Genomic DNA, 12,751 nt, shown 5'->3' with positions numbered 1-12,751 from the left:
CGTAGAGTCACCTTTTGCTACGTCCATATCAGGGTTGGCAAAAAACTTGTTTTTTTCATTTTAAACAAAAAACATTGATTTTTTTGTTTAAAACAATGTTTTTTTATTTTATACGTGTTTTTAAGTAAAGTAAGAAAAAAACATGTTTAAAACAAAAAAAACATGTTTTAAACAAGCAAAAAAAACACTTGATAGCTTTGATCTGTGTAATCGTAATGTAATGTTCGACCACTCGCGTCGCTTGATTCGATGCATGGACTACCGGCTTTTTACCGCTGAGCGTGCAAAATGTGGACAACTGGATTTTTTTTTAGTTGGTTCAAAGTTTGGAGTTTACCATATCGGTTTTTTTGGTTTTGAATTTATTAATTATAATAATTATCTACATAGAGTACATACTAGGTGGCTTGCGTTAAAAGAAAATGTTAATACTGTAACGTTTGACTTACAATTAGTAACACAAATTCATACAGCAATTGCTTCTTCTGCTGGCATAGAAAGACTGTTTTCAGCTTTTGATTTAGTGCACACAAAACTGAGAAACAGATTAGGTGTAGAAAAAGCTTCAAAATTAGTAACAATTTTGAAAGCACTCAATAAAAAGATTGATCAAACTGAGATTGAAACTGAGTCTATACAGGGTGATTCAAAACAACCGTTTGTCCTTAAAATGTCGTATTCCTGATTGAATTCTAAGACGATTTTTCCTTTGCCAAAATTTGATCCGAAGCTTAGTTTTCAAATTATTAAAAGAAATATTAAGCGAATTACGGCACGAGTACGGGCGGTAGGCAGGAGCGGCGCAACTCATTATCCGACGCGGGCGACTGTGTGAGGCACTCGCTGCGATCAGCTGTTCGCTACACGCGATGTGTTAGTGTTTGTTTGTGTCTGTGTTTTGCGTGTGTGCGTACATACACACACACACACACTCTCTCTCTCTCTCTCTCTCTCTCTCTCTCTCTCTCTCTCTCTCTCTCTCTCTCTCTCTCTCTCTCGCACTTACTCACTTTTATTCTTACCTTGTAGAGGTGTTTGATGACTTTACTTCTGATGAATAATTGTTGCACGACTGTTAACAATGAGACGTTCCCATCTGACACACCGAATAATAAACAAATTTTTCTTCTTTCAGAAATTGTATCCACATTTAGAACGAATACACTCACGCACTTGATCGAAAATAAAGAATATATTTATCGATTGTAACAGTTAATCACAATCTCGGTTACTACTGATTGATTATTAAAATCACTCACAAAAAACGCGTTAAATGCAAAGCGCACGTTACTCGATGCGGATGACAATAGTCTGCGACGATGACAACAGACTGCGATGACGCGACGTGACGCGATGACGCGACGCGACGCGACGATAACAATCACGGCGTTGCCGAACGTCCAAAGAAATCTATTAAAACGCATGAGAGCTTGCGTTAGAATCGATGGTGGTCATTTTGAGCACTTATTATAAATTTTTTTGAAACTAAAAATCCGCTCTTTTCAGAGCGGCCAAAAAACAACTCGCTCTTTTCAGAGCAACCAACACATTCATACGTGGAACATCTTGTTCGCAAAAACCTAAAATTAATTTTTCTTATGTCTCGCTTGCGAAAAAAAAAGGCAAAACAGTAATGTTAAGTTATTAAAAAAAAAAAGAAAAGCATAACGTATTATAATACGTTATATGTTTTTTTTTAATAACTTAAAAATTATACATATTATTATCACATGTAATGTATGTACGCGTTCACGTTCGGCAACGCCGTGATGGTTATCGTCGCGTCGCGTCGCGTCACCGCAGTCTGTTGTCATCGTCGCAGACTATTGTCATCCGCATCGAGTAACGTGCGCTTTGCATTTAACGCGTTTTTGTGAGTGATTTTAATAATCAATCAGTAGTAACCGAGATTGTGATTAACTGTTACAATCGATAAATAAATTCTTTATTTTCGATCAAGTGCGTGAGTGTATTCGTTCTAAATGTGGATACAATTTCAGAAAGAAGAAAAATTTGTTTATTATTCGGTGTGTCAGATGGGAATGTCTCATTGTTAACAATCGTGCAACAATTATTCATCAGAAGTAAAAGTCATCAAACACCTCTACAAGGTAAGAATAAAAGTGAGTAAGTGAGAGAGAGAGAGAGAAAGAGAGAGAGAGAGAGAGAGAGAGAGAGAGAGAGAGAGAGAGAGAGAGTGTGTGTACGCACACACGCAAAACACAGACACACACACACACAAACACATCGCGTGTAGCGAACAGCTGATCGCAGCGAGTGCCTCACACAGTCGTCCGCGTCGGATAATGAGTTGCGCCGCTCCTGCCTACCGCCCGTACTCGTGCCGTAATTCGCTAAATATTTCTTTTAATAATTTGAAAACTAAGCTTCGGATCAAATTTTGGCAAAGGAAAAATTGTCTTAGAATTCAGTCAGGAATACGACATTTTAAGGACAAACGGTTGTTTTGAATCACCCTGTATAATATAATCTTTTAAACAAATTTTTCTTAGTTGAGTAATAATTCTTTATTAATATATAAAATTATATTCTTTATTTTATTTTGAGTTATTAATTTTAAAATTTATTTAATTTTAATTAAATTTATAAAAGTAGGTATTAAAAAAATACCCAATATGCAATGACTGCAATGCAATTCCCAATTCCAATATGTTATTGTTACCGTTCATTTTTTTGTACGTAAATGTTTATTATTTTTTTAGTTAAAGGAATAACATTATTTAATTATTTGCAATAGATAAAATGTAAAAGTGAAATGCAATGTGTTATAATTTATATTTTAATAGTTTGTGCAGATAGCTTTATAATTTATAAGTAATCTTTAATATATTCAATTATATATTGATTGTTACTTAATATATTTAATATCCAAAAAAAATATTCTGTTAAAATAATACTTATCTTATTATTTTTATTTCATTATTTATATTTATATTTTTATATCTATATGTTACATATAAATATAGATAAAAAACTAAAAAAATTAAAACAAAAACCTTTTTGCAACATTAGTTTTGCACATCTATTAATTTTTGTTTGTTTTTGTTTTTCTTTACAGTTTTTTTTCAAATAATCATATGTTTTAATTGCAATGTTTTAAACAGTTTTAAACAGTAGTTTAAAACTGTTTAAAACAAAAATGTTTAAAACAGTGTCCACTGTTTTAAACATGTTTTAATCAAACAGTTTTAAACAAATTGTTTAAAACATGCCAACCCTGGTCCATATAGATTTGAACGTAAATATGCATCGGCAATACATGCATTTCTTTTTGAGGATATCAATCATTATATATATATATAGGATCGCGGGTTACGGAGATTAATATTATGTTGATTGGAAATAATTGATAGGAGAGTTCTACTTTAATTCCGTTTATTCACTCTAATTTATATATATTTATCTCAACGCGAGAAAATCTTCGACGGGACTCTACCCGTGAGATAGCTTAGTTCTTTTCTCTTTCGCGGAATTCGGCCTACTGCTTTTCGGTTCCCCGAGCGACGAATATTTCGGTTATCGCCCTACGTGGCCCAATCAAATGATACCACGTTAAACGGCACGTGTTTTCCTTTTGACTTTCGCTCGCAATAACAACGGCATCCCGTCTCGTTCGCAAACAGGACAATACATACAGACAATAAGAGATACAATGATACGCGATAGAAATAAACTTGACTCGACTCAAAAACATACATGACGAGAACGCAAGCACATCCGACAACCATATAATAATTTCTTAATTCCTACACTCGGCCATTCTGCGCTAATATCTGCCCTCAGATAATTTCTGTTTCTTCATCCGTTGTTACTTCGTCATTTTCGTCCACCCAGCGCTTGATGTATTCCACTGCGGTAGATGTCTCGTAAGGTCCCTCGTGCTCGCCAACTTTTTCGACGATGTAGCGATCGTTCCTCAAGGTCTTCGCAATTCGATAGGGACCAAGGTACTTAGGCGCGAGCTTCAGTCCAGATTTGGCTTGCGTTCTCTTGATGGCCACGAGATCACCGATGTTATAAGCTGTCGCCGGTTTTCCTCGCTTGTCAAATCCTCGGCGATTCTCTTGCTGGACTCGTCTTATGTTCTCTTTGGCTCGACTTCTCATCTCGTCTCGATTTTCCTCGAAGATAGAAATCAATTCCTTCTCTATCAATTCGCGTATGGAGACATCGTCCCTCATTTTGATGTCCGTCCCAAAAGGTAAATTGAAAGGCGTCATACCGATACTTCGGTGTGTCGTGGCATTTAAATATTTCTGTACAGTATTCAAATACTTGTACCATTCTTCCGGTCGAGGGGCAGACAGCTTCGCCAGTACTGGTATCAATGTCCGGTTGACTCTTTCCACTTGTCCATTGGCTCTGGGCATACCCGTCGACGTGCTGCACTCCTTCCGCTCTGCAATATTCTCGAAAATCGTTGGACGTGAACGCCGAACCACGGTCCGAAATGATCCTCCTCGGATTCCCGAAAACATGTGCCTGCCTCGCTAGGCAAGTTAAAACCCCTACGGTTAGTGGTCTTAACTGCATACAACCAGACAAATTTGGTGAAAGCGTCTACTACAACCAATATGTGTCGGTATTGTTTACGTGTCGAAGGGAGCGGTCCCAAATGATCGAGATGTAAAGTATTTAAGGGAGCCTCACCCTTCTCGATAGGATGCAGCAATCTCTCCCTCTTGCCATACTTTCTTTCGACCAAAATGCACGGCACACAACTATGAACCACCCTCTCGACCTTCGCTTTCAAATCCTGTATCCAGTATTCCTTCGCTACTATTCGCTCGGTTTTAATTGCCGATAAATGCCCTCTGTCATGCACATGTCTAATAATCTGCGAATGCATCGATCGCGGAACTACCATTCGCTCCTCGTCGTCAATTATTTTAAACAAAACTCCTGCTCTTATTACAAAACCAGCGGCCTTTTCCGCTTCGGCCAGCTCAATTATTTCTCGTAAATGCGCATCTTCGCGCTGAGCCTTCCGAATTCGAGACGCTATACCATCTTCACGCTCGCTCGACAGACACACAGGCAACGGATTCCTACTCAGCGCATCGACATGTGTCATCGGTTTTCCCGGACGATGTTCGATAACATAATCGAATTCTTCCAATTGCAGAGCCCATCTCGCCACTCGCACGCACAAATCTTTTTTATTCATAGTCAGGCTGAACGCTTTACAGTCCGTCACGATTTTAAAAGGTATTCCTATCAAGTAAACTCGAAACTTCTTTAAAGATCTTACGATCGCGAGTACTTCCAGTTCGTAACTGCTATATTTTTCTTCCGCCGGAGTTGTTCGACCGCTCGCATGATAGACCGGACGCAATAAATTGTCATCGTCACGCTGCAATAAAATAGCACCATAGCCATATTTCGATGCATCGGTATGTAGCTCGGTAGTTGCATTTATTTTATACAATTTTAGGACAGGCTTACTCACCAAGGCCATTTTCAACCTGCCAAATGCATTTTTTTCATTCTCCCCGAAACGGAATACAATGTCTTTCCTTAACAGATTCGTCAGAGGCCGCGCAATCAATGAATAATTATAAATAAATGTTGAGAAAATAATGCCATTCTCTCTAGATTGCGTTTACTTTTGTGTAGCTATATATAGTAAGTTAAGTTAAGTTAGGTAGATATACCGATATAAGGCTAGAAAGAAAGAACGTATGTAAAAGAGATAAAACATATTAATGACATACAAATAAATACAGTTGAAGTATCTAAACTATACTGAGTAATAAGATATTAAGTAACAAAAGCATAAACCATATAAACAACAGGTTATGGGCCCAGGCATAGGATTGCAGCAATAAAGTAAGATAAGTAATTACGAGGTTATGTATATGGTCTTTTGTCAAAGCTGCGTATTAATTTAGAAATGGCCCAAAATACGAATAAAACTAATTATTACAATATTGATCCATTAAATGGCGATAATTATGAAGCCTGGAAATTTCGAGTTAAAATGATATTGACTGAGCATAATGTCGATGGAATGATATTAGTCAAATATAGAGATGAAAATTATGAAACGGAAAAACAGAGAGAAGAAGCCAAGAAGAAAGAAAATAAATGTAAATCTATACTTGTACAGTGTATAGATGACATGCAAATAGACATTATTCGAAATAAAGAAACAGCGAATGATATGTGGATGAGCCTACAAGATGTATATGAGAGAAGAAGTTTATCTGGAAAACTATTCTTACGAAGAAAATTAATGTCAATGAAAATGAATGAAGGAGAAAAGCTAGAAGAATTTCTATCAAAATTCGATCATGTCTTATGTCTATAATTAGATCATGTACTATGCCCAGTTTGGGCCCCTCGTGAACAGTCATGAGTCATATATTAATCGGAGGGGGGGGGGGCACTCACGATGTACGAAACGAAGGGTTTTAATTGCCTCACTGAAGTCTCATTTTCCCCCTTCCAGAGGGATCGCCGTTACAAGAACAAAATCCGAATTTCTCTGACATGACGGCATAGATCACATCCAGGGACTTAGCCGGATGAACTGTATCAAATACATTCTAGACATATATTATTTTAATGTCTTTGGTACAATCCATCACCGCGGGGAGGTGCCCTGGACGCAGAGAATTCGGATAAAACCAGTGGTACATTTACATAGTCATAATAGCGAACTTTGAATAGTTCTAGGACTCAGGGGACTCGTTACAAGGTTCTGCCCATGGAAACTTAATCTTCTTATGATGCCCTACAATTCTAGCCACGTCTCATTGCTGTACACTGGGGGGCCAAAATCCATCTATAACTGGGCATAGTCTTTTGACGTGATAGTGAAATTTGGTTTGCGACATTTTCAGTATTCAAAAATCTATAAGAAACACTTTGTCTGGTTTAAAATAATTTTTGGCTGTAAACTAGAGTAATCGAAATATTCTCCGAAATGCGAAGACTAAAGGAAGAATTTTGCACTTCGAGATTTGCGTAACTTTAAACCAGCAATTCGTCTCTTATGTCAACTAAAATCATCAGGTGCAGAAATAAAAGAAGAAGATGCCATTTGTACACTGCTTATCGCACTACCAAAATCATATGAGACAGTAGTGACCGTCCTTGAAAATATGGCAATTGAGACATTAGACATGAATTATGCGAAGACGAGGTTGAGAATAGATTCTGAAAAGAGGAAGGAAAATGAAGGAGATCAAAGTGAGCCAACGAAGACAGCTGCATTTATGTCCAACAAATCAATAAAATGTCATAACTGTGGTGGATATGGACACATTAAAAAATATTGAATAAGAAGCCATATCAAGGTCAATCAAGTTACAATAACTCTCAGGGTAACTTCTTTCATTATTCGTATGTCGTAACTCGGATTTGTAACGTTCGAAATTATTAATATCTCATCATGAGAATCGAACGCCGCTGGAATGCGTGCGCCTATGGAAATTATCACGAGATATCACGAATTATGTAATCCGTGCGCATCCCGACCCTGTAGTGGCGTAACACATTTCAAGGATTTAAAAACCGAAGAGGAAATCAAACATATAGAGGAGGAGGAAATACTAACAATCAAACCAGAGGACAGCGAGGATGGAATAATCATTCAAATTTTAAACGCACTAATCACAATCAACAAATGAGGAAAGGAGACTACGTAGAAATGGACAATACTCATGAAGACAGTATATGTTTTATAAGTAATAGAGAAACTAACGTAGAAACTGTAAGTAATAAAAATATTTTGTTTTTTGTCGACTCAGGATGTACTGATCATTTGGTAAATGCTAAAGAGTATTTTAGTAATTTCATGATATTAAATAAACCGATAAAAATAGCAGTAGCAAAAGATAAAAGTTATTTAGAAGCAATAGGAATAGGAAACATAAACGTGCAGAGTTGCGTGAATGGAAATAGAATTAAATGTACGATTAAAAATGTTTTTTATGTTCCTAGTCTAAGAAAAAATCTATTATCTGTTAAAAAGTTAGAAATGTTTAATATAAAAGTAGTATTTGAAAAAGGTAAAGTAAAGCTATTGGATGAAAAAAAATTAATTGGCTTAGGTCTTAGAAGCAATTTATACGAGATATCTTTTAAAGTAATAAAAAATGAATGCTTAAATATTGATAGAGAAGATGAAAAACTTAAACTATGGCATGAAAGATATGGGCATATAAGCTAATTTAAAGAAATTTAAAGAAATTAATAAATAAAGATATGGTTGATGGCATTGAAAACATAAATATAAGTAAAGTAGAGTTTTGTGAATCTTGCGTAAATGGAAAAATGACAAAATTACAATTTGGTACAAGACAGAAAAGTAAAGGTATTTTAGAAATAATACATTCAGATGTTTGCGGTCCGATAGATCCAATATCACATGATGGTGAAAAATACTTCGTTACTTTTATTGACGATTATTCAAATTTTATTTGCGTATACATGATTAAGAAAAAGAGTGAGGTATTTAGTAGTTTTAAAGAATATATACAGATGGTACAAACTAAATTTAATAAAAGAATATCAGTTTTGCGGTGTGATAATGGGAGAGAATATGTTTCAGGTGAAATGATACAATATTGTAAAGAAAACGGCACTACTATTGATTATACGATTCCATACACTCCGCAGCAAAATGGTAAAGCTGAACGTTTCAATCGTAGTCTAGTGGAAAAAGCAAGAACGATGATAAATGAGTCAAAGGTGCCAAAACAATTCTGGAATGAAGCGATAAGAACTGCAGCGTATATTCTGAATCGTAGTCCAAGTGCAAATTTAGAATCAATTACTCCTGCTGAATTGTGGTATGATAGGAAGCCTAATGTTACAAATTTGAGAGTATTTGGTACAGTAGCATATTCATATATACAAGATCAATTTAGAAGTAAGTTTGATTAAAAAATCAGAAAAGTGCATAATAATGGGAAATGCAAATAATGGTTATAGATTATGGAATATCAAAAAAGAAAAAATTCAAATTTCTAGAAATGTAGCATTTAATGAAAATATATTTTATTATAAACAAAATCAAGAAAAAACATTAACTAAAGAAAACACTAATGAAGTTAGTATTAAGGAAGTAGATGAAGATAGCAATGTAGATTATAATGATGAAACAGATTCAGAAACTGAAGAAGTAGAAACTGAAGAATTAGCAACTAAAGAATTAGAAACTGAAGAGTTAAAGACACAAAGAAATGAAAAAATGAGCGTTAGAAGTAAGAGAAATGTAAAGCGTCCGGGAAAATTTGATGATTATGAAATGTATATGGCATTTGATGCTATGTCCTTTGTAGAAAACGTTCCTAAGGATTATGATGAATTATATAATAGAAGAGATAAGAATTTATGGGAAGAGGCAATGAATAGAGAAATAGAATCTATAATTAAAGCCAATACATGGAAGTCAGTTATTAAACCTAAAGATGTAGAGATATTAGATACTAAATGGATATATACTTATAAACCATTGGAAGAGGATAAATTAAATCAATATAAGGCTAGGTTAGTTGTAAGAGGTTTTGCGCAAAAGAAAACGTTTAATTATGATGAACTATATTCACCCGTTACAAAGATGTCTACTATAAGAACATTATTAGCTATAGGAAATCAACTTAAATATAATTTTGTACAACTAGATGTTAAGACTGCGTTTTTACATGGGAATTTAAAAGAAGACATTAATATTTACCCACCTAAAGGTATTGATTGTAAAAATGGTTATGTACTTAAGTTAAACAAATCGCTTTATGGATTGAGACAATCGTCTAAATGTTGGAACAGTAAAATTAATGAAATACAAATATAAGTGATAGGCCTTAAGAGCCGAACGCGGATGTTGATGCGTATTCCAACGAAAATTTAATTTTTTCGCTGGAATTAAATTAATTGTGCACAGGGCACGAATTTTATTACTTGGTATACTGCCAAGTCTTGTAATAATCTCATACTTGAGATTTTTATACATCCCCTCTAACCCCCTTAAAGAATTAGGGTTAGAAGGGGGTTAGAGGGGATGTATAAAAATCTCAAGTATGAGATTATTACAAGACTTGGCAGTATACCAAGTAATAAAATTCGTGCCCTGTGCACAATTAATTTAATTCCAACGAAAAAATTAAATTTTCGTTGGAATACGCATCAACATCCGCGTTCGGCTCTTAAGGCCTATCACTTATATTTGTATTTTAATACAGAAGAGCCTTAATAGTGATCTTATTGAAAATTAATGAATTTTTATTAAGTTTAAATTTTCAGAGATCGAATAATGATTATTGCTTATACTTTAAGAAAGATCAAATAGTTTATATATTACTATATGTCGATGACATAATACTGGCAAGCCCAAATTTAAAATATATAAAGTTTTATAAAGAAAAATTAACTCAAAATTTTAACATGAAGGATAAAGGTAAACTCAAAAACTTTCTTGGACTAGAAATAGATTATGACAAAACAAGAGGTATATTAAAGATAAATCAAAGTAGATATATTTTGGGAATTTTAAGAAGATTCAATTTTGAAAATTGCAAAGAGTGCGTAACACCTATTGAATCAAAATTAGATTTGACAATGTATTAGGATAAAGAGAATACAGATAAAAAAGTAAAAGAACTAGTAGGTTGTTTAATGTATTTAATGTTAGGATCTAGACCTGATATTAGTTTTGCAATAAACTACTTTAGTAGGTATCAAGATAAATATCCAAATGCCGTATGGCAATATCTTAAAAGAGTGTTGAGATATTTAAAAGGAACAATGAATATGAATTTAGTATATACGAGAAGAGAAGAAATGCATCCATTAGTGTGTTACGTAGATGCAGACTGGGGAGGTGATATACAAGATAGAAAGTCTGTGTCTGGATATTTAATTAAAGTATTTGGTAATACAATATCTTGGGTTACCAGAAAACAAAATTGTATTGCATTATCGACGACAGAAGCTGAACTTATAGCCTTATGTAATTCAGTTGTAGACGGACTTTGGTTTAAAAAGTTATTATTAGATTTTAATGTAAAAGTTGACTATGTCCCTATATATGAGGACAATCAAGCATGTATCTATTTAATTAAAAACCCAGAGAATAATCGTAGGATTAAACATATTGATCTTAAATATAAGTTTATTTGTGAAAGTTATAAAAATGGAAATATAAAGCTAGAATACATTAGTGGTAAAGAGCAACAAGCAGACATGTTAACAAAAGGACTAACAAGTGTTTTATTTTATAAAAATCGTAGAAATTTAGGTTTAGAAAGTTAGAGAGGGTATATCATATGTACAATACTACTTTAAGTTTATTTTATATACTGTAATATTCTAAGTTTATTTTGATATGGGCAATATTATTTAAGTTTATTTTATATGGAGAATGACATTAAGAGAGGGTGTTGAGAAAATAATGCCATTCTCTCTAGATTGCGTTTACTTTTGTGTAGCTATATATAGTAAGTTAAGTTAAGTTAGGTAGATATACCGATATAAGGCTAGAAAGAAAGAACGTATGTAAAAGAGATAAAACATATTAATGACATACAAATAAATACAGTTGAAGTATCTAAACTATACTGAGTAATAAGATATTAAGTAACAAAAGCATAAACCATATAAACAACAATAAACTTTCGAAAATAGCCGGATAAACCCAAAAAACTTTGGACTTGTTTGATGTTACTCGGTTCGGGAATCGTGTAACCGCGTCGGTTTTCGCTTCCGACGGCCGCACGTCACCCGACTCTATTATGTGCCCCAAAAAATCTACCCTTGTCTTTAAAAATTGGCATTTATCCCAGTTGACCGCTAACCCAGATTGACTCGCCCTATCGAATATCCGCCGGAGTTTCATTAAGGCATCTTCGTAATTTTCGGACGGCACGATTAAATCATCCATATATGTTAACACCGTTCCGTCGTTAATAAAATCTCTAAAAGTGGCGTTAATAAATCTTTGAAAAACGGCTGGTGAGTTACACAGGCCGAACGGCATTCTCAAGAATTCATATTGCCCGTCGAGTATAATGAAGGCTGTGAATTTTCGGCTATCCTCATCTACTTCGACATGAAAAAACCCGTTCTCAAGGTCTAAGGTGGTATAAACTTTTACGCCTTGCAATCGGTCTAATTGATCGTCGATTAAGGGCAACGAATAACGATCCTTTACAATTTTTTGATTTAATCGCCGGTAATCCACGCATAGCCGATACGCACCGTTCTTTTTTTTAACAAGAACTACCGGACTCGCATATTCCGACAAAGACGGTCGCACGATACCATTGCGCATCCATTCGTCTACCTGCTGCTTTATTATTTGTTTTTCCTGTTCGGAACATCGTCGCGCTCTCTGATATACGGGCTCTTCGTCCTTAAGGATTAATTTCATTTTAATATTTACATCACGCATTTTATTTGGCGCATAACTATGAATCATATTTTCTAACGTGCTCCGACGTTCATCGTCGAGATGTGCGACGTCCAATTTGCCCGTTTCGCGTACACAATCGATCTGGAATATTTCCGGCAATTCGGGGCCCGCTCTCTGTTTCGAGATTAATATTTCGCCTTTCTTTATTATAACGCCTACCGTTCTCAAAAAGTCGGCACCGACAATAAAATCGTATCGCATAAGCTCGTCAGAAATTACTCGTACATTAATAGGATAAACGTCATCGTCGATATAAACTTCCGCATCAAATTCGCCCAAGGTCTCATTACTATTTGAACCAACACCACGAAA

At 34.8% G+C, this 12,751-nt stretch overlaps 1 protein-coding gene across 1 annotated transcript; it reads left to right on the top strand.

Moving 5' to 3' along the window:
* The first annotated feature begins 7,127 nt into the window (after window positions 1-7,127).
* Window positions 7,128-9,660, top strand: LOC145942159 (uncharacterized). Its single transcript, XM_083048631.1, has 5 exons — window positions 7,128-7,215; window positions 8,579-8,899; window positions 9,048-9,233; window positions 9,312-9,519; window positions 9,654-9,660. Exons 1-5 carry the CDS (start codon window positions 7,128-7,130, stop codon window positions 9,658-9,660), a joined length of 810 nt encoding a protein of 269 aa, XP_082904757.1.
* The last annotated feature ends 3,091 nt before the right edge of the window (window positions 9,661-12,751 follow it).

The sequence above is a fragment of the Prenolepis imparis genome, unplaced genomic scaffold (assembly GCF_030444845.1).
Source record: "Prenolepis imparis isolate NDT839.2.m4 unplaced genomic scaffold, iyPreImpa1.0 SCAF_10, whole genome shotgun sequence".
Taxonomy (NCBI): Eukaryota; Metazoa; Arthropoda; class Insecta; order Hymenoptera; family Formicidae; genus Prenolepis; species Prenolepis imparis.
The sequence above is the reverse complement of the archived record's forward strand: the minus strand, read 5'-3'. Positions and strand labels throughout refer to the sequence as shown.

Coding starts and splice junctions, on each gene's coding strand:
- LOC145942159 (XM_083048631.1), top strand. CDS start 7,128: ATGGCAATTGAGACATTAGACATGAATTATGCGAAGACGAGGTTGAGA. Junction 7,216..8,578: donor GGAAAATGAAGGAGATCAAA/GTGAGCCAACGA, acceptor AATATGTTTCAG/GTGAAATGATACAATATTGT. Junction 8,900..9,047: donor TATACAAGATCAATTTAGAA/GTAAGTTTGATT, acceptor AACAAAATCAAG/AAAAAACATTAACTAAAGAA.